The 23,187-nt window shown below is 40.7% G+C and overlaps 1 protein-coding gene across 4 annotated transcripts in view; it reads right to left on the reverse strand.

Moving 5' to 3' along the window:
- LOC140728185 (partitioning defective 3 homolog B-like) overlaps positions 1–23,187 on the reverse strand; it is a 1,189,360-nt gene that overhangs the window by 809,265 nt on the left and 356,908 nt on the right. For 3 of the 4 annotated variants that reach the window (XM_073046530.1, XM_073046528.1, XM_073046527.1), the window contains exon 3: positions 6,318–6,489. In XM_073046530.1, the coding sequence (XP_072902631.1) occupies positions 6,318–6,489 (172 nt within the window). Of the gene's footprint in view, positions 1–6,317; positions 6,490–18,022; positions 18,199–23,187 lie in introns of those variants that run through there. The other variant, XM_073046529.1, reaches the window with a different exon arrangement.

Below are 23,187 nucleotides of genomic sequence, written 5' to 3' on the forward strand. Positions count from 1 at the left end.
GGCCTATATCACAGATTTGTAATAGCATCGATAGAGGCTATTCAGCCCAGTGAATCAATGCCGCCTCCCAGTAAAATAATCTTGTTTCCTCACTGATTTCCCTTGGTCTTTACTCACCTGGACATTATTTTCTGTCAAGTGTTTATCCAATTCCTCCACATATTAATTGATCTGCTCTCACAACCACCGCAGGTAGTGAGTTCCAGATCATAACTACTCCGAGTGAAACAAAGTCTTTTCTCACATCAAAACCACATTTTTCACCAAAGTTTGAAACTCTTATCCCTTGGTCACTGAACCAACCACCAATAAGAACTCCTTTCCCCTGTTACCCTACTTAAATCATGACTTAATGTAATTTCTCCATAGGCAGCCTAATGAGCACTCTTACCTTTTGTCACCCCAGTTTTATTTCTCCAAGGCCTGATTTGACTGTTGGCTGTTTACGAATCACTTCTGTTAAAGTTTTCCCAGTTATCCAGTGACAGCTCCCCTTCACTCATGCCCACTGACCTTTCCTGTCTCTGCAATCTCCTGTATATCTGTTTCAAAATCTTCCCTCCTTAAACTTACTTCTTCCTCATGCAACCAGGCATCATGCCATCCCTAAAACTCTCCCCACCAAAGAGCACGTTTATATAAAACGCTGCCACAAGAAAGCAGCATCCACCATCAAGGACCCCTGCCATCCCTCACTACTAGTTTCAGGAACAGTTATTACCTTAAAACCATTAGGCTTCTGAACTACTATGGATAACTTCACTCACCTCACTGCTGAAACTGACCCCACAATCTGTTGACTCACATTCAAGAACTCTACAACTCATGTTCTCAATACTATTAATTTACTTTTTTACTTACTATTGGCATGATTTGTCCTTTGTTTGCACAATGGATGTTTGTCAGTCTGAGGTTATGCATAGTTTTTCATAAATTCTATTGTATTTCTTTATTTTCCTGTAAATGCCTGCAAGAAAATGAATCTCAAAGTATGTATATGGTAACATATACATTTTACTTTGGCTTTGATAGCTGCAGAGGCTATAGACACTATGAGCAAAGCTTGTGAAACACTCTAAAGACTGAGGATGTGAAGAGCTTAAGATCGGTCTTTAATAACTTGCCTACCTATTTGCTCTTTCTATCTCACCCTAATAGCCACACTCTGAACAATGTGATTGTCCCATTTTGCTTGTTTCTCAGGTCAACCCATGAAATCTCATTTGTTGACCTTTCTTGCTTGGTGCTTCTTCTTTCTCCCCTTTTGCCCAGTTGTAATTAATTCTTTAGCATACAGTGCCACATCTATTCTATTCTTTGCCGTAGAGGTTATCCCTGAGCACTCTCTTCAAAAACCGACTCCCTTATCTGAAACCTCTGAAACCGGAGAAACCCCTCGTATGCCAAGTTCCAGAAAACCCTGCAGAAAATGGAGAGTGGGGAGGGGTAGTGACACTTTCCACAGGGATCACTCCCTCTGTGATATCCTTGTCCATTTGTCCTTCCCCGGCACATTTCCATTCTCCTCCTCCCTCACCTTCAATCAGTGCCCCAAACGGTCCTTCCAGGTGAAGCAAATCTTCACCTGCAAATTTGTTGGGGCCATCTTCCATATCCGGTGCTCCTGATGCAGTCTTCCTCTATGTTGATGAGACCCAACATAGACTGGAGGACCACTTTGTTGAGCACCTCGGCTCCATCTGCAAAACACGGAATTTCCCGCCGACCAGCCATTTCAATTCCTTTCCCATGCATGTTCCGGCATGTTAGTCCATGGCCTCCTCTTCTGCCACAGTGTGGTCACTCTCAGGTTGAAGTGACATCATCTCATACTCCATCTAGGTAGCTTTCTACCTAATGGCATAAACATCAATTTCAACTTCAGGTAATTATTCTCCTCCCCATCTCATCTTCTTTATGACCTCTTACCTCTCCTCTTCACCTGCCTATTGCCTCCCCTGGTGCCTTTCTGCCTTCACTTTCTCCCATGATCCTCTCTGCTCTCCTGTCAGATTCTTTCTTCTCCAGCCCTTTTGCTTTTTCGACTTATCTCATCCCAGCTTCTTACTTTGATTCCCCCTCCCTCCTAGTTGGCTTTACCAATCACCTTCTAGCTTGCCCTCCTTCCCCTTACCCCACCTTATTCTGGCATCTTCCCCACCTCCTTTCCAGCCCTGATGCTGGCTCTTGAACCAAAATGCCAACTCCTTATTCATTTTCGTAGATGCTGCTTGACCTGCTGTATTCCTCCAGCATTCTGTGTGCATCATTTTGCTAGCAAAGCTGACATGGCTACCGGATGCTGATGTATAAAAATTATGGCACTTTTCAAATAAAAACAAACAGTGATGATCTATTTTCAACATTACCAAAAAAACATTCAAGCCAACTGTAAACTACAGATTTGCCTGTCCCTAGAACTTGCAAGCTGAATTCCATGGTCGTCAGCTGAAGCTGCAGCTGAAACTAGATATCTTTAAAGCAATGTGCAATTTATAGCTATTAAAACAAACACTGATTAAAAGAGGGAAAACTACACTAAACAGTCAGCATTTAATTTTCACAAATCAGCACTGGAAATTTCCACTGGCCTTCACAGGCAGCCAAAGGTCAGTTCCCACTCCCATGCAAAATAATGTGAGCTTTAACCTGCTGTTTCCTCCGCATTCATCACTTGACCTGTGTTTTCTTTACATAGATAAACCAAGGGCATGTGGAGATCTCAAAAGGTTAATGTGACCCAGATGCTCCTCTTCTCCTCTCCTTAATATCCAACAGTGAGATCACGACTTCAAATTACTAAGGAATATATGCCAAAAGCTTTCACTTTATAAGAGGGGAGTAAATGTCAGCATAATTAGAATCTAACAGGTGATCAATAAATTACACCCTACTATCATTTGCTTATTCCCACATTTCACGCTTCCGCTAGGTTAAGTGGCTAATTTTACCACAGTATGACCAAAAATGAGCCAACATCTCTGGCAGAGTGGGTACATTGTCAATGTTCAAGATTGGGCCTGAGAGCACCAGATTACTGAGCTGTAGTGTCACTAAACATAACCCCAACATATGTTTTCTCAATAGCATTTATGCCTGACTAATGGAAAGACAAACCCAACTAACTTGCTTTTCCAAGTGCTAAGACATGAAATAGGTGGATTATAATGTGCAAACATTGCTCTGCCTAGGAGCAGTTCAAATTGGTTCACATCCAGCAATATTTTTGTTGCTTACAGGTATTAGGAACTTGCAGTGGTGTGTTAGTCAGGATGCGGCATGCAACAAAAACAACATTCAACCATTATAAAGAATAAGAAATAATTTAGAAAATAAAGAATTTGATGCATATGGAATAAAATGCTCATAAAACATAAATCACGAGTATTTACAATGTAAGCAGCACAATAAAAAGTAGTTTAAAGATCTACAGTGCAGGGACAGTGTGATAGAGGGGGTTGGGGGCTCACTAGAATAGGTGATCAGATTAACTGGCTGAGGGAAGAAGCTTTTAAGACACCATGAAAATTTAACAGCCCTTTCCAGATGGGAGATTTTGGAAAAGGCAGTTTCAAGGTGGGTAGATGACTTTTCCTGCCTGCTTCTTTGTCCTGGACACATACAAGCCCTGCAGTGATAGTACATTGCAGCCAGTGACATTTTCTGCTGACCCGAGAGTTCTCTGTAGTTTTTCTATACTGTGACAGGAGGCTTCTGTATCAAACAAGACTGCAGTGGCTAATGTGAGGATATTCTATATGAAGGCAGTGTAGAATTACACCAGCATGTCTTTGGAAGATGTAATTTTACCAACTGCTGCAAGAAATTCAAGCCTTCATCACATTATTCAATACGCCTGAAGGTTACCTTACTGATGTATATGCCAATACTCCAAGGATGTGGTGCTCAACAAAACTGTTCACAAAAAAAGATAGGCAGAAAGCATAAAAAGGTATTTATATATCCAAGTCTTGAAACTGAGTGAATGAAGATCTTGACGATGAGTGTCTTCCTTAAAAGATCATTGTGAGGATAACAATCACAAGTCATGATTCACTAAGGAGTTGAGGACTATCACATCTGCAAAGGATCATGCCCACATGTCTAGAAACAGAGAGAAATATATCTCTGGAAAACTGCAGTTTATTAAAGCTCTGAAAGTGGCAAAAGCCACTTACCAGGATCGGTTGGGGTGAGGCTTCAACAACAATAGCCTGGCAGTGTCTGGAATTCCCTGCAAACTCTTACCAGGTTCAGACAGAAAGGCTTCCAAGACTCCCTGTCCCCTACCTTGGCCAATCAGCTTAATTAGTCTTATTTCCAGTTTGATAAGGACAATCAATATCTATCTATCTTCACTTCCTCTGATCCTTATATGGTGAGCTCCTACCCCCCACTTCACAACCAATATCACCACTCCCCTTCACCCCAGCCACACTGATTTTCTTTAGCTCCTTCCCTCCATCCCACCCTATACTTTCTATGAAGCAAGAAGACATTTGCAAACTATTTGGGAAAAAAAGAACATTAGGTAATCTGCAGGCCCTGCCGGTGTCTCACCTGGTACTCTAAGGCACATGTGGATTAGCTAGCACTTGTCTTCACTGAGTTATTTAAAACTTTCCTGCCATTATGCAGAGTTCTGGACTGTTTTAAAGTTGCTACAATTGTTCTAGTTCCCAAGAAAGACAAGATCACTGGACAATGATTATGGGCCAGTCGCCCTGAATTCAGTAATTATGAAACCTTTTGAACATCTGATGTTCGCCTAGCTTAACTTCATTACTGATCCTCTTCTTGGCCCATTAGTTTGCTTATAGAGAAAACTGCTCGGTTGAAAATGCAGTTAACTTGTGCCTTCATTACATTCTTCAACATTTGTACTCCCCATCACCTATGTGAGAATCTTGTTTGTGGATTTTAGCTCTGCCTTCAATACTATTTTCTGGAGTGGTTCCGCAGTAAGCTAAGGCTGCTAGCTGTACCCAATGGTATCTATCAGTGGATTATGCACTTCCTGGCAGGAAGGAAGCAGTAAGGCTGGGCTCCTACTTGTCCAACCCAATGTCTATAAGCACAGGTTCTCCCCAAGGCTGTGTTCTTTCACCCTTCCTGTTCTCACTTTCTACAAATGATTGTACCTTCACAGACAAATCCATTAAAATCTTAAAGTTCACAGACAACAAGACTGTAGTAGGTCTCATCTCTAATAACGATGAGACCTGATATCAAAGACAGGTAGACCATCTTGCAACATGGCGCACTCGTAACAACTTGGAGTTAAATGCTTTCAAGACAGCGGATTTCTGCCAACAATCTCCTACCTGCTCCTGCTTGGAAATTCCTCGGGACTACCATTACCAATACACCAAAGTGGGACAATCATATTAAGTTCACCACTAGGAAAGCCCAGCAGAGATTATTCTACTTATACCAGCTTAGGAAACTTAACATCTCAGGGCATATCCTGATGAACTTTTACTCAGGCATCTTTGAGAGTGTTGGGACCACCCCTATCAATGTTTGGTTTCCTGTCGCCTCTTTCCTCTCCAAGTCCAGGTTGCAGTGAGTGGTCCACTCAGCGGTAAAGATCATTGGCTGTCAGCCACCAACATTAAAGAACCTCTTCATCACCAGGGTGGAGAAGAGTGCTAAAAATATTACTGCTGACTCCACCCACCCTAGCAGTTACCATCAGGGAGACACTACATCCATCATCAACAGGACTATACATCATCTCTGAAGTTTCTTTCCTGTAGCTATCCAACTTCTCAACAATACTCACTTAAGTTCAATACCCTAACTGTCACTAACATCCATTAATTAGTCTTTCCTGCTCTTCGTGTTCTGTTGACAATCATTGAGTCTCTTCATATGTTAACATCTATTTAAGTTTCATTATTAACATTTGCACGAGTGACCATTCTCTTAATTGTTGATTGTTCATGGCTGTTTGCACTATTGTCTTGAAAATTGTTGATTACTATTGTGGTATTGTCCTGTGTTTTTTGCTTGGCACTGATCCATATCAAAGCTGGTACGTTTCACATACTGGTAATAAAGTAATTCTGATTCTGATTCTGAACTACAACAATGTCTAAATCAGTTTCCCAGGTCCATTAGATTGAACAAATGAATATTGAAGTAAGTTGTTCAGACTTTAAATTCACTAGATCCCAGACACCATTGACAGTATGGCCAGCTACTACTTGAAGCTCTGGTATAAAGGCAGGTGTGTGCACAGCAGTAAGTTTAGCTCAACATGAATTGTGGGAGCAAAGTTCAAGTAAAGACTAACAAAAACAATGTCTACTTACTGGCTTTCAGTGCCAAGGGGGTAACTTCAATTTCTCCTGTAATAGGCTGAAAGGCCGCAAGCTGCGCTGCGAGCTCACTCTCAAACGTGTCCGGACTATGTCTGTCACTCACATTGCCATCGGCGACTTCATCTGCACGCTGCGCCTCTTGTTCTTCATATACTGCAACAAGCTTCAGAACAACAAACAGAATGTCAAAGAACATACGCCAGAGTTATTTACTTTGCAACTTATATAATCTCAGCACCTAAAGTAACCTTTATGTTCACCTTGCTGCTTCTCATTGACATACTCGAGAACCAATTTTTGGAGACACTAAATTAACCCATGGAGCTTTGAGATTATTGCAGGTGACGCTTTCACTGGATGAACATAAACACCCATACACCATTATCCTTTGCTTACTCCTTTAAATCAATTTTAGATCCAATTTGCCATTTTCCCTTGGATTTTGTGGGCTTTTAGTTGTACTTTTCCAGCTGCCATATGGAACCTTGTCGACAGATTTACTAAAGTCCAAGCTGATTGCATAATGGTTAACCCTCTGACCCTCTGATTAAAGGAACTTGAGAAAAACTGAATGATGACATGATTAAATAGATCTATGTATTAGGATGCCCTATGTTTTGAAAGTAATTAATTTTTTTAAATGCTGGAAAGGTTCAGCAGTTCAGACAGCATTCACGAAAAGAGAGTCAACATTTCAGTCTAAGTCTCTTCATCAGTTCTAAAGAAGGGTCTCAGACCTGAGCCATTACCTCCATTCCTCTTTCTGTAGGATCGCCATGTTAAATGTTTCCATTGTTCTCTGTGTTTCTGTTAAATTGTTCATTTTGTTTTGATGTTCATTTTATCCATCCTATTCTCCTTCAGGTGCAGATGTTACAAGATTAAGTTAATTTACTCTGATAAATTGTTATCTGATTACCTGGAAATTCTCGTGGTTTGGCATCTGGTACACTTGGTGATATTTCACACACTCCCCTGCAACTCCTGTTTCCTCCACTCCCCAGGGTCTCTTTTTCCACAGCCTCCTTGAATCTCATGGGATTCACTGGAAAGTTTATGACACTTGTATAACATCTTTTTAAGAAAGTGATTTAAAATTATGCTGGGTATAATAAGTTCCAGAATTTGCCTGCCCAACACCACAAAGTTCTGAGTATGGCTGGTCAATGGAGTCGTACCGTATACAGCACCAGATGAGCTTCAGATTGAATATAGAGAATAAAGGTGGTGGTTCCACAGTGGGATAAACAAATTCCATTCATAAAGTTGCGGTACTGAAGTAGAAAAATATATTTCATGTATAATGTATCACAGAGCTGTGTTCATACACAGTAAGTTACCTGTGTGTTATTTTTAGATGAACCCTGAAATGCGTAGCAAGTTTCAGACATTTTGCTCACCAGCCATAAATCTTAACAAGTCATAAATCAATTCCCACTTTGGGTTTGTCAAGAGAATCTGTTAAGGAAGCTGCTCAAGAGAAGATCCAATGGCAATCCTTCTATTTCTTATAGGCAAGTATATTTTTCAGGTACATTTCAAAACTAAGCAACAACGTAATCCTCTCAAAGACACAGTTTTCTTTCTTACATAAGTACAATTTTGACATGAAAATCAGTAGAGTTCTGGATAACTCTACTGGTTCATATTTTTTACTGTTATGCTGTATGTATTGTATTTTTTGCTGTTCTGTGAGAGCTGCTTGTTTTCAGCTTGTTTGGACTATTGTTGAAGATAAGAGAGGGGAGAAATGTGTGCCATCCAATTACGATGGTCAGATTAAGGGGAGGTTTCTCTGGTGAGGGGCACTAAGGTTGGGCTTGGCGCGTTTGTTTGAAAGGAGATGAAGAGTGAAGACACTGGGGAGAACCAGTCATAACATACGACCCGGTGGGGGACCCGTTTGTTCAAGATGGATTGCGAGCGACGTTCGGAAGGTGGTGTGTGCTTTCACGTTGACCGAGGACCCAGCGTGTGAGTGACAGAGAAGTTCAAGATGAGCTCCAACGTGTGCACATTTGACTATTTAATTAGAATGGGCCCTTTTCTTTTTGTTACTCATTACTAACCCTTTAGTTAAGATTCATAAATATAATTCCTACAATCATATGCAGTGTACTGTCTGTTATTTCATGGCATTAATTTGTAACAGGGTAGCAAATGACACAGCATCCACACAAACCGGGGTTTGGGGTGGGATCGAGTGTGCCTCAACCTCACGAGTTTGGCGGAACCGGAGCCTGTCTTCCCTAGACTCACGCAGCCAAGGAAACCAGGGTGTTCACAAGTAAAATTGTTGAAGGACACAGCAAGATGTAGATCAGTTGGAAACTTAGGCAGAGAAATAGCATATGAAATTTAATCCAGTTAAATGTGATGCATTGCATTTTGGAAGGTCAAGTGCAAGGAGCAGTATGCAGTGACATATCTGGAAGACCACTGATATACAAAGGGTTGCAAGACTATAAACTCTCTGAAAGTAGATAGGATAGTAAAGAATGTGTATGATAATTCTTGCCTTTGTTAGTCAAGATATTGGCCATGAAAGTTGACAATCCACATTGCTGCTGCATAAAACTTTAGGTCGGCCACATTTTAACTGTGGTGTGCAGCTTTGATCACCATATTATTGAAAACACTGGAGCATTTGGAGAGGGCACAGAAGAGTTTCACCAGGATGTTGTATGGACTGGAGTACATGAGCTATAAGGAGAGGGTGGACAAACTTGGATTGCTTTCTCTGGATTGAGGAGCAACCTGATTGAAGTTCATAAAATTAAGAGAAGCACAGAGAGGGTAGAATTGAATTGAATGCTGACAGGCAGAGTCTTTTTTCCCCAGGGTGGAAATCTCAAATACTGGAGGGCATAGTTTTAAAATGAGAAGGGGGAAATTTAAAGAAGGCTTGTGAGGCAAGTTTATTTTATATAACAGATGACTGGAACATGGTGCCAGGGAAAGTGGTAACATCAGGTAAATTTCAGAATTTCAGGGGCATTTAGGCAGGGAATGGAAGGACATGGACTATGAACAGGCAGATTGGATTTGTGTAATTTTGCATCATGGTCTGTACAGACATGATAGGCTCAAGGGCCTCAGTACTCAAATTTTCTAATTGTTTGGCCTACATATGCTCTAAATTTCCTCAGTTACCAACGCTAACCAAATATCAAGTCCAATTGAAATTAAGTCGCAATTATGGTCATGTATAATATAACCGATACAGGCTAACCAGTTTCCCAGAGCTCCAAACAAACTCTCGAAGGCTTTCTAACACATCAAAGCAAAACTAAGAGTAACAGGACAAATCAATGAAACAAAACAGCATGGATGCACATGATGATGTGGACAGTGACAAACCAGACTGTGCGGGATGAAGGTTCAATTATCGCTGTAGGATCCAAAGCTAGCTGTGAACAAAGTGAAGCATGAACCATTCCCCAAATCATTGCCATTTACATCCTACTGCTCAGACAGTGAGGCTGTGAAGCTGCAGGTCCTCTGCTGAATCATTTTTAAGGAAATTCTGTTAATACCAACCGCAGCTCGGGAAATCATTTGGCTACCTGGTCACAACATGTTTGTATTTATATTACATTTTTAGTGTTGTAGAATGTCTCAGAAAGCTTCACATAATTTGACCAAGCCACAAAAGATCTATTACAAAATGAGGCATGTTTTGCAGGATGAGAAAGGCAGAGAAATGGAGATTGGTCAGGAAGGATTTTCCAAGCTTAGAAACAAGATATATCTTGGAAATTCAAATCTGCCAATGGTGGAGCAACAAACAGGGAGAGTGCAAAGACCCTGAAGAATGATAATTCAGAGGATGTGAGTGGGTTAAACATACTTCTCAGGAGTGTCCGTGGGTTTCCTCCAGGTGCAGCGCTTTGTTCTCACGGTACAAATATGTACCGGTTAGTTGATTAATCAGGATCAATAGGTGGGTTGGTGGGTAGTGGGCTCATTGGGCCAGAAGAGACTGTTCTGCGTTGTATCCGAATAATCAAATAAAGAAATAAACATAACCTTAAGATAAGAAGCAGGCCAATAAGTGATGATGTCAAAAGGTAGCCCTTCACAAATTGTGGAGGAAAATGAGGAACTACTCACTCCAAGAAAGCCGATGTTAGAATTAATTGCAAACTTCAATTTTTTTTCGTTAGTTGGGGAGTTTAGGTAGGTAAATGGAATTGATGTCAATCAGCTGATTGAATGGCCCCAAGTAGATTAGCATGACAAGCACACTCTCAGCAAGACAGGTGATATTAACAAACTGTATGCAGCCTCCTCAAAAGAGGGAGCAATTCTGCCTAGGGTGATTTACACCATCTGGACAGATTAAAGTTATATAAATAGGGAAAAAAAAATCACTACCTTCCTGACTTATGAAATAACAGATGCTGACTTTATTGGGTTGATTGGGTGTGCATCATTGCTCACAGAAAGAAAAATTAAATCCTTTTACTTATGAGGTTGTTCAAGTTTATTATTGCCATTGGCGTACATACACATGGTATAAATACATGAAAATGATTTGCTTGCAGCAGCTGCATCACGGTACGTTATAGAGCAAGGACAAACATAAGTCAACATTAACTTAAATTAACATAAGTTTTCATGAATCACAAGTGTGCAAAATAAACAACATAATCACACTAGTGCAGGATTGAGAGATTAAAAACTACGGTCCGAGCTAGTGTTAAGGTTCTTCAAGTCAGTTCAACTTCAAGTCAATGGCAGCATTGAACAGGGGGCATGGTCTGGATGGTGGAAATGCCTGATGACAGATGTTAGCTTATTGAGGCATTGCCTATTGTAGATGCCCATCGTGAAGTGTGTAGAGCTGCTCCCATAATGGAACTAGTGAATCCACTAGTCTCTGTGGTCTTTAGCACACCTGTGCACTGGAATTTCCGTACCAGGCCACAATGAAACAAGTCAGCATTCTTTCCACTGTACATATGTAAAAGTTTGTCAACATTCTTCAATGACATAGCAAATCTCCTCATTCTTCTAACAGAGATGTGGTTACGCCTTCCTGTGTTGGGCCCAGGATAGATCCTCTGAGATGCTGACACACAGTAACTTGAAGTTGCTCACAATTTCTGCCGAAAGATTACTGGTGTGTGTTTACCTGACTTTCTCTTCCTAGAGCCCACAATCAGTTCCTTGGCCTGGTTGGCATTGAATGCAAGCTTGTCATTATGACAGCACTCAACCAGCTGACTATCTCTTTCGTGTACGTCATCTCATCACCATCTGTGATTCTGCCAACAACAGTAGTGTTATCAGCAAATTTGTAGATGGAATTCCAGCTGTGCCTAGCCGCACAGAAGTCAGTATAGATAGAGTAGAACAGCCCTGAGGTGTGCCTGCGGTGTTGGTCACTGCTGAGAAGATGATGTTACTGATCTGCACCGATTCTGGTCTCCTAATGGGGAAGTGAAGTGTCGAATTGGAGAGGTAAGTCAGAGGTCGGTTGAGTTGGAGTTTGATAATATGTATGGAGGAGATAACAGTATTGAATGGCCAGCTGTAGTTAATGAACAAAAGCCTGATTGATGTACATATTCTGGTTGTCGAGGTGATCCAGAGCAGAGTGGAGAGTGAGTGAGTAATGTCTGCTATAGGCCTATTGTGTCAATCGGCAAACTGAAGTGGGTTGTGGATAGCTATCTAATTAAACGAGGGGAGAATAAGCTTAAGTTATAAAAAGCTATAAAATACAGTGTACAACAAATATGTACTCTCTACAGGTCAAAACATTTAAGCTTTTGTTTCTTTGATGCTTAGAGAAATTGTACAGCTTCTTCTGTTTTAATGGTTCACTTAAGGGTAGTTTCCTCAATCGAATGATTTAAAGTGCAGAAAATCCATGACAATGTATAAATGTATTGAGTTTAAAGAAAGCAACATGCACAAATTGGTTTCTATGTTTTGCTTCTCTTGCAGCTTTCCTCTCCTGTGGCACTCCCAGCTTTACAGACAGACTAAATGCCATATCTCAACTCCACTTGAAATTCCCTCAAAAACAAATCCCCAAAGGAACAATGCAAACCAGAATTTCAACTCTCCTTTTTTTCCCCTACAGTCAGGCTACGAACTGGGTTCATTTACAGAGACAATTTCCACAGGAATGCCAAAAATTTATTCAACTGACGTCATGTATGATGTGCAGCCATATTGAGCTCACTGTGCATTTGTGAAGTTTTGAGAAACCACACTGAAAAATCATTATGTTTGAGAGGGCAGGTTAAGGCTGGGCTTTCATCAGCTTGTCACATACGCTTCCTTTTAGAGTATTTAACTTTAAGTGCTGCTACTCTCGACATCCTCCGGGAGCAGATTTCTTTTAAAGACAAATAATTCCATGCAGTATCCATCTGAAATAAGGCAGTATGAGCGCAGAGTTTGACCTGTTATTCTTTTCAGGAATACAATGTAACATTTAAAACTAACTGTATCACTGATGACTGTTTTCACTTTTACTTGCCCATCCTAAAACAAGCAAGGGTAATTAACAGCACCAATTACCCAACGGAATCAGACATTCACCTAGCCCATCAGGCATCACTGCTACATCAAACCCAAAATATATAACCTCACCACATTGCAAAAACATGACAGATCAGAAAATTGAGTCAATGGTGTAGTGTAGGAAACATGACAGCCAAGATGCACCCTATAAAATTCCAGAAGTACCAATGAGGTAAATAACCAATTACATCTATATTTTGAGATTGGGAGATGACCAGGAGGTGCCATGTTTTTCTTCAAAAAGTGTGTCATAGTATATTCCACTTAGATGGCACCTCAAACTATGCACCACTCCCTCAGCATTGCACTTGAGTGTAAGCACAGCTAATAGGCTGGATGGTGAGATGGTGATTTTCCAGTGTAAGGAGATGTCCACAAGAGAATGCTGCCAACTGTGACATCCCAAGGTGCAGGAGTACATGCTGGGAGGTGCACTGTAACTTGATGCAGCCACAGTAAAGAGTCTACAGGGAAAGACCATAGTCAAGGGTTCTGCCAATACTGGACAATGAAGGGATGGGTCCTGTGTAACAGACTCTCAAAGGTTTCAAGTTGCTCCTTTAAGGATGAAAGAAGAGTGCTGTGGTCACCCTGCAAGGGAATGCAGGGAACTGATAGTACAATGAAGGTAGAGAAAGTTATGACCTGATTTACTGCAAATATTATGAATAATACATGCAAAACATGGTAGCATAGAGGTTAGCATAACACTTTACAGTGCCAGCTATAAGATCAGGGTTCAATTCCCGCAACTGTCTAAAATAATTTTGTACGTTCCTCCTGTTATCATGTGGTTTCCTCTGGATGCTCTGGTTTCCTCCCACAATACAAAGACATATGGTTAGGGGTTTGTAATTTGTTGGCATGCTATGTTTGCACTGGAAGCATGGCGTCAGCTAATGCCTCCAGCACATCTTGGGCTGTACTGGTCATTAAAACGCCACATTTTATTGTACATTTCGGTGGTACATGTGACAAATAAAGATAAACTTTTAAAAAAATCTTTATCTTTATAAAATATATTTTTGAAAAGTATAAATATTACCTCTTGCTGCTGATGGTTCAATAGCCACACTCTGTTTGAGCCAGATTGTCTCTATGTACAGCAAGTGCACATTGTAAAGCACAGGCCCATCAGTGCAATCTTCCTCTCAAGCACTTTCACGCAGTCCAGTGTTAGAACTCTAGTACGCTGCTAAGGAAGCAAGTGAACAAATGCATACCGTGGCCCATACCCTCCACAGAGTGCTGTATCTGACAGAGAAGAGATTCTACAGCTACTAGAAATCCAGAGCATTATGCACAAAATGCCGAAGAAACTCAGCAGGTCAGGAAGCATCTAAGGAGAGGAATAAACAGTCGATGTTTCAGGCCAAGACCCTTCATCAGGACTGAAATGAAGGGAGAAGAAGCCAGAGTGAAAAGAGAAGAGAAAGAATTTGCTTCAGCAAGTACAAGCAAAATTTCTTTTAAATAACGACATTGGGAAGTCATTCCCCAAGCCTAATAGAGTGCCCTGACCTTTTGATTAGTTGGAGTATCATTCCATCAAGGCCAACACAAATGTAAATTTGAAAAATAACACCTGGAAGTCTACTTTGAGCCCAGGGAAATTGCTTTCACATATCCGAGGGCAAATGCATAGCCATCCACTGCGCCAGTACAGATCTAGGTGGCCAAAATCTCAATGGACTCATTCCACAGAGCAACAAAAGATAAAATGCAGCTACAGAAAAGAGAGAGAGAGCAAACTGGTCCAAGCATGATACGGGCCCGCCTGTTCAAAATCACCTGCTCTACTCGTGGCCTTCCACAATCCCTATAAAGTAGCCAACTGCACGCAGCAAGCCAAATGAATATGGAATCTCAAATAAGAAAGTTTCCTCTCCCAGAACTGATGATTCTTACTTTTTTTGAGCATTAACAAGATTTCAAAAAGGGGTCTGAAACTACATCATAAAGCAGCTCTTACATATGTATGGTATCTTTTAATGCTTTTGCCTACAACTCCTATGACTGTAGATGTAACCAATTTAAAAGGCAATAGAGTAGAGATCATAGGGCCACAGAAGCAGCATTGAAACAGTTCCTTCAGCCCAATTCATCCATTTGTCCAACTTGTCTACCTGTGCTAATTCCATATACATAGAACATAGAATAGTACAGCACATTACAGGCCCTTCAGCCCACAATGTTGTGCCGACCCTCAAACCCTGCCCCCATATAACCCCCCACCTTAAATTCCTCCATAAACTTGTCTAGTAGTCTCTTAAACTTCACTAGTGTGTCTGCCTCCACCACTGACTCAGGCAGTGCATTCCACGCACCAACCACTCTCTGAGTGAAAAACCTTCCTCTAATATCCCCCTTGAACTTCCCTCCCCTTAACTTAAAGCCATGTCCGCTTGTACTGAGCAGTGGTGCCCTGGGGAAGAGGTGCTGGCTGTCTACTCTGTCTATTCCTCTTAATATCTTGTACACCTCTATCATGTCTCCTCTCATCCTCTTTCTCTCCAAAGAGTAAAGCCCTAGCTCCCTTAATCTCTGATCATAATGCATGGATTATGGATCATAATCCATACTCTCTAAACCACGCAGCATTCTGGTAAATCTCCTCTGTACCCTTCCCAATGCTTCCACATCCTTCCTATAGTGAGGCGACCAGAACTGGACACAGTACTCCAAGTGTGGCCTAACTAGAGTTTTATAGAGCTTCATCATTACATTACATCATTACCTATGTTTAAACCTTTCCTATCCATGTACCTGTCTAATGCCTTTTGTACCACCTGTAATTCTACCACCTCTACAGCCTCCTCTACCAGCTTGTTCCATATACCTATCAGCCTTGATGTGGAAAAACGTGGTCTTCAGGTCCCAATTAAGTCCTTCTGTGGGGAAGCAGAATGATGGTGAATGGTGGAGGAGGAAAATTAGCACTGTCTCCAACTATCACCAGCTATGCAAAGACTATCAGAACAAAGGACAAGGGCAGTGTTCTTCTTCTGTAGAATCAGACTGCCTCTTAGTACTCCTTTTCTCTTTAGGAGCTCATGGATGTCAGGTACTAAACTGACATATTATTGATGTTACAAAATTACTGAATAGTTGGTACAAATAGATAACACCCACAAACAGACAAACTTATATGACTTCAGGATTCTTTTACACTTTTGGTCCTATCTAACACCAGAGCAATGATACTCAAAAGAATAATTAAAAGTACAGACCATCCCTGGGTAATGAACAGGTTCAATGTTTACAGATGTCCTGAAGTATATTTTGTCCACAAATGAAAAAAATACATGAAAATCACTTGTCACTTGCTATGGTAACCATTCTTGCACAGTATTGCAAAGAATGGCACATAAGGCGGATAAGAACAACACTGAGAGGAGAGAGGGGAGAAGAGGGGGAGGGAGAGAGAGGAGAGAGGAGAGAGACAGGAGAGAGGAGAGAGAGGGAGAGAATGAGAACTAGTTCGTAGGAATGAACGTGTGTGTATACATTAATCAGATTCTTGAATTATATATTATTATGGGAACTCACTCACATTCACAGGTATCCATAAGTTCAAAGGTTCAAAGATTCATTTATTATCAAAACATGTATCTGTACACAAACTCTGAAATTTGTCTTCTCCAGTTAGCCATGAAACAAAAAGAAAATAAAAGTCGTTCAGAGAAGAATATCAAACCCACTCCTTTGCACAGCAAAGAACAGCCTGATCATCAACCCCCAAAACCCCCTCTTCCCGCACAAATATGGAGCAAGAACATAGACCTCACCCAAAAATTAACCCCTCCCGCGCACAAAAAAACTAACCGAACATCAACCCCCAGACACCTTCCTATCACACAACAAAATGGAAAAGGAAGGGGCTATAAAAACAGCGAATGTAAAAATCATAATTCTGAGCAAGTCCAGAGTCCATAAAGGCAATAGTGTAATCAATAAACGCAGAACCATGACACCATCCTCCGATGTCACCAACATTCATCGAAAGAGAGGGGTCCACACGAGCACAGAGGCCTACCCGCCTGCCACAGCGAGCTGCACAACAACAGGCCACTCACAGATTCCTTCTCGGCAGCGATCAAAAGGAGTGTAGTCAGCACTAAATTCTTGCTCGCCTTCCTAATTCCCCTTGATGTCTCAATCTTCGCCAATGCTTTAATAGTTGATTAATGGATGCTTTAAAAAGCAAAATAGATTTGAACATCGGCTCATCGGTCCCGTCCTGTAGTTTCTTTGCCTCGAGGCCATCTGAGTATGCGTTTGCTTTCTGCAATCTTCTCAGAGACAGCGAAGCGCTGGGTCACTCAAGCTATCTCCAAACTGCCCTAACAGCCCCACAAACGCACTTAAGGTGAAAAACAAACGCAAGAAAGTAAAAATAAATTTTTGTGAGCCACCTGGAAGACGTTGACTGAGGGAGCATTGTTTGTTGGCGCCATCTTGACCTGAAGTTAAATCAGGCGCATGTGACCCAGGAATGGCCAGTATATTTAGCAGTCACTGTATCAAACTGTCTGACTTCATCTCAAGTTTGTGCTCAAATGATCAATTGGAATGCTGTTGCAAAAGCCAAAAACAAGTAATTCAGATTTCATTACTCTTCTAAAGCAAAACAAGAAAAGCACATTTCCCAAAAGAATGGAAATTATTTAAAATAGAAGTGTGATGTCAATTCTCAAACCAGAAGAATTTTTCAACAATTTCCTATATTTATGCAGCAGGCAAAGACAGTAACTGGCATTTATACTGCTTTTCTAAAATAAGGGAATGTCCAATGGCAGCTCACAGAGACATGTTTAGACCAATGAGTCAAATGAGCAGACGGGATGGAATTTAAAAAGGTTTGTGATAGATGAGATTATAGAGTGCAGGGCTCAGATCACCAATGGCAGTTATAACTGGGACACAGAATAGGTTAGAATGGGAGGCCATAGATATCTCAGACCTTGTATAGAAGTAGTTATGGTGAGAGGGTGGAGCAAGTCCATGAATGGATTTTCAAACTAATGGTGCGATTTTTAAAAATGAAACACTACCAGATCAACAACCAATGTATGTCAGTGAGCTTTGGCGGGAGGGTTTAATAAGGGATCACAGCAAAATCACAGGACAACTATAATGAATACTGAGGCTACTACCTTGCACATCAAACTGCTATACAGCACATCCAGTGGGCCTAACATTTTCCACTCGTTCAGAGACTGAAGCGCATAATCCACAGACCTCTTGCTGCCAGGCAATCCAGAAATTTAACCGTATTTCCAAGCTCTTCACCGTGGCTCTAGTCACACAGCTACTGACTCCGCACTAAATTCAGTCATAAGACTGCAGCTTCGAAGCTACTGTGCATGTCCAGAGGCTGCTGACTCACAACAGCAGTTCACATTGTGCTCTTTTTAACTCTTGGTAACGTTGCTGATTTAGCAGAGGTACTGTCTAGCATTTTGCTTTATTCCACCAGACAATCAGTAATTATCTAATAAAAGACACTGCAAATTTTTCACAGAAGGCCATTGAAGGGTTTATGAAATAAAATAAACTTGCCTTGGTATATTTTATTAAGTTCCATTTAAAATCTCATAACTTTTTAGCTGATTAATAAGCATAAACCACATTCTCTGTCACCAGATCACCCATTCTCACCATGTTAAAGATAGACAATGGCAGAAGGCTTCAAAGAAAAGAACAAACACAGATACATTTGTGTACCATCTCTTAGAGCATATATGTCAAACTCAAGGCCCGCGGGCCAAATCCGGCCCGCAGTGGAATTATCGTTGGCCCGCAAGATAATAACTAATTACTATTAAAGCTGGCCCCAGTAATCAAAGCGCCTATGGCGTATGATATGGCTAATGCTGAGTTTATTCAGGTACTAGGTTTTCAGGGTTTTTAGTGTTTATTCGGCAGTCTTGCTCGGCAGTCTTCTTCATAAGAAACGGAATTTGTAAAGTGAAACACTGTAGCTATAGCAGAGACTGAGACACATGAGAGCAGGCTGAAAAAACGGAGGCAACGAAAGCTGCGTTCGCACGCGTCCGACTGATCCGGCCCGCATGAAGCTGTATTTTGCTCAATCCGGCCCGTGACCTAAAATGAGTTTGACACCCCTATCTTAGAGTATATTTCAACACTCTTGACATTTACTGATGAAGTATTTCTGAACGTTGTATTAGGGGAAGCTTAGCAAGCAATTTATGTAAAGCAACGACCTACAACAGCAATCAAAGAAGGCACTCTGGTTGGAGAGTTAAGTATCTGCCAAAAGACCAAGAACCCCCTAATCTTCTTCAAATAATGGAATAATGTACAAGATACATAAACATCTGTTTGAAAAGTGAGACGGGGACTTTGAATTGTTTTATTCTCCGTACTGCACTGAATTGTCAGTTTGGATAATACACAGTAAAACTCCAGTTACCTGTTATCTGACTTCAGAAATCAAGTTCAAGTTACTGTTTACTTTTTAACTTGAGTCATAAGTGGACCTTAATATTTGTTAACTTATATACGGTAATATTACTTCAGGTGTTATGTGTGTGAGTTATATGTACTGTGTTGTCGACCTTGGTCCGGAGGAGTGCTGGTTCATTTGGTGGTATACATCTGTACAGTTGAATGACAATAAACTTGAACTTGAACTCACCGATTTTGCTGGAGAACTTCAGAATACTGGGCAACAACTCTGGTCACAGGTTTCCAATGACAAAAATAGTTAAAAATGAATTAAAATATTATTGAATTACATCTGATATCTGGAAAAATATGCCAATCTAACACCAGTAAACCCCAGATTATCAAAGGTTTAATCCAGGTGGATTAACATAATCATGTTTCTGGATGGGGCACGAGTGCAGAACTGTCTGATTCAGGAAACAATACAGCAAGCTGAGCCATGGTCATTATCAACAGGCTCAGAATGTACCAGACACTGTACAGCAAATATTGACAATGTCCATTTTAATTCTAAATTGTAATGACATTGGAAAATTCATCAAAGAAGCAGGAGAAATGTGGAAATTTAAACTAGACAGTTCCCAAATGAGCAATCTCACAATTCTATGTTCTTTAAGATTTTGTACCAGTTAAATAATACTTGTGAAAAATGCATTGTTTAAAATAATTTTATCATAAAACTATGTAATTTAGGTCCCGCTTGGTGGCGCAATACTATCAGCACCAGACTCCGGAGCGAAGGTTCCCAAGTTCAAATCCAAGTCGGGTTGAGTGTCGAGCCAGCAACTCAGCCTCGTAAAAACAAGAATAGCTTGCTACAGAAACACCCTCATGACGGTGCCCCGATAACTCCACTGCTGAGTTAAGGGCTATTCTTCTTCTTCTTCTTCTTCTTATGTAACTTAGTAGGCTTACTACTATATTATTATTTCAGAAATTACTGATTATCCACAGTGTGGCCTTCTGGTTGTGGCCCTGATTGCACTTGTAGAAATACAGATTTGATGGTCATCCTCAACATTTAATCAGATTTTAAAATGGAAAAGAAAGAAAGCCAACTATTTCAAGGCATAGAAATAACTTCTTGTTCCTTCTAGAGATGGACTTTTAGATACAACACTGTGTCATGTCATCTACAGAAATTCTCTGATGACTCAGCAATAGTTGGGGGTATAAAGGGAGGACAGGGGATGAATAAAAGGGACCTTGGGTGGAGGACAGTGTCAAATGGTGCAAGCTGAATCATCTGAGATCAACGTTAGTAAGACAAAGGAGATGATGACAGACTTTAGAAAGTCTAAGCTTGCATTGCTCCCTGTTCCTATTGATAGTGAGGAAATGGTTGTGGTGAGGACCTAAAAGGGCCTGAGGTGCACCTGGGTGACAGACTTGAGTGGAGCACCAACACAGGGGCTGTGTACAAGATGGACCAGAGGTGCCTCTACTTCCTGTGGAGACTGAAGTTCTTTGTTCTGTGCACACCTCTCCTTCACATGTTCTACCCAGCTTCTTGTCGCCAGTACAATCTTCTATGCGGTGGAGTGCTGGGGCAATGGCATCAAGACGGGTGATGCCAACAGGCTCAACAAATTGATCAGAAAGGCTGGCTCTGTTATAGGAGTCAATCTGGACACACTGGAGGCTGTATTAGAATAAAGGACCCAACAGAAAATCCTGGCAATGCTGGACAATGTTTCTTACCCTTTGTATCCCACCTTGGCTAAACAGAGTAGCGATTTTAGTAATAGATTAAGACAACTGCGCTGCTCCAAAGAGCGCTATATGAGGTCATTCTTACCCTCAGCCAATAGGCTCTATAATGAGTCAACCTATAGCCAGGGAAGTAATGACCTCTTCCCGTTAGATTGTCTGTGGTAACATTTTTTAATTCCTTCTTCCTTTCTTCAAATATTTGTATATCCGTGCACTTATAATGAGTGCTACTGTGACACTGTAATTTCCTTTGGTATCAATAAAGTATTTATTTATCTATATCCCCTTGGAGATGTATTAAATGGACATTCCTGATTAATTATCACATCAAAGTGGAACAAGCGTGGGGGTGGGGGTGGGGTACGGAAGTGCTAGAAGTACTTTCTCATCTCGCTTTTAACACACTGCTATGCAATTCCTCCTAAAACAACATAGAGAAGCACGGGCACCTCAGCCAGCACACTATTTTTGCAGAGTCTTGGAATGCATTCTGTTTTTAATTTTTTTTCATTGGTGCTGGGCATCTCAAGAAAAGCCTACATTTATTCAATGATTGTTGTGATGGTAATGGGCCACATACTTGGTACGAGATGGTAAGTATAAGCTCACAGTGCTGCTGTTAGGTAGTTCCCAAGAATTTGGCACAATGTCCATGCAGGGCCAAGTTGAGATGATGTAATGCTTGAAGGGGAACCTGCAATTGATGATACTTACGTAAACCCACTGTCCTTGTCCACTTAAGTGCTGGAGGTAACATCTTTGAAGGATTTTTCTGTGATTCCTTCCCCCCCCCCCCATACCTTAAGCATGCTTAAAGTCTAATTGTAATTAAAAGGTTCTTTTTCCACCCAACTTGACGAAAAAGGGCACAAACAAAATTGATTAAATTTGAATTGTTTCCTACTCCTGGTTAGAATCCTGTGATGACTAAGATACTGCTAAACAACGAGCAAAAGCAAATTCAAGCTCCACAGTGATGCTGTTAATTCTTATGCTATAAATTGTTGCTAACTGGCTAGCTGGCTAATTCAAGTTTGGACAAATCAGCTACTAGCACCCCAAATCCAGTAGCACTCCTAAGAAGTATCAAGCCTTCAGGGAAGATGGAACATTAAAAAAACTGGCTGAATATTACAATATTATCCAAGAATTAGATTAAGCAGCTCAGAATATGAAAATCTGTTGTACTTTAGTGAAAGATAAATCAACATGATACTATTAATCTTCTAATGTTTTGAACTAAGAAAATTAAGAAATAATTGCAGTATTTATATTTTTCACTGCTTAGGAAAATCAGCACACCACAGGTTTATATTAACAGCAGGATGTGCAACTTAAGTCTACATTAATTATCTGCCATTCCCTATTACATAAAATGGCACTAAACTGCAGTTTGCAAGTTTTTCCCAATGGGCCTATTACAACATTTTTGTTCTAATTCTTTCTATTAGCATAAACGCTGATCACGATGGCAAGTGATGGGAAACTGGAAAATTTTTCCAGCACCTCTTCACAATACACAAAGGAATAAAATTGTTTCCCAACTTCCTATAAATGAACAATCGAACATAAATGTAATTCTAAATGGTGACGTTTTCCTCCATCCAGTTCATACACATGCACCCTAATAGCAATCGTAAATATACAACCACACAGTATTGAGTTTCACGGTCCTTTAAGAACCAATCCACTTGTAGCAACAGTAGGAAAAACATGGCATAGCTGAACGAACTGCTGATTCTTTGAAAGTTGTGGACGATAAAAGGTACTCTTAATAGCTCATAATTAGAGATGCTTTGAAAAATAGGGGAAAAGACTGATAAGCAAAGGATACAGATTCAAAAGCAATGTCTATAATTTGCAAAACTGAGAGGAGCACCAAAGCGAAGCTTAACTGGTGATCTTTCGAACAATAAGCACAAAAGGCCAATAGAATCTGCCTATGTTAGAGGGAATCAGGATCTGGATTTTTGTTTCAAATGGGCTATAGGAAGGAAGAGGTGGCAGGATTTCACAGCGAACACAGAAGTGTAAATAGTTCTCAACAGAGCAGGTCTTCTTTCCTTTCCCATATAGACTTGCAACCTATTCTTTCCCACATGCCTACCAACTCCCCCTTTGAGTCTATTTGCCA

Source organism: Hemitrygon akajei, chromosome 5 (assembly GCF_048418815.1).
Source record: "Hemitrygon akajei chromosome 5, sHemAka1.3, whole genome shotgun sequence".
NCBI classification, from domain to species: Eukaryota; Metazoa; Chordata; class Chondrichthyes; order Myliobatiformes; family Dasyatidae; genus Hemitrygon; species Hemitrygon akajei.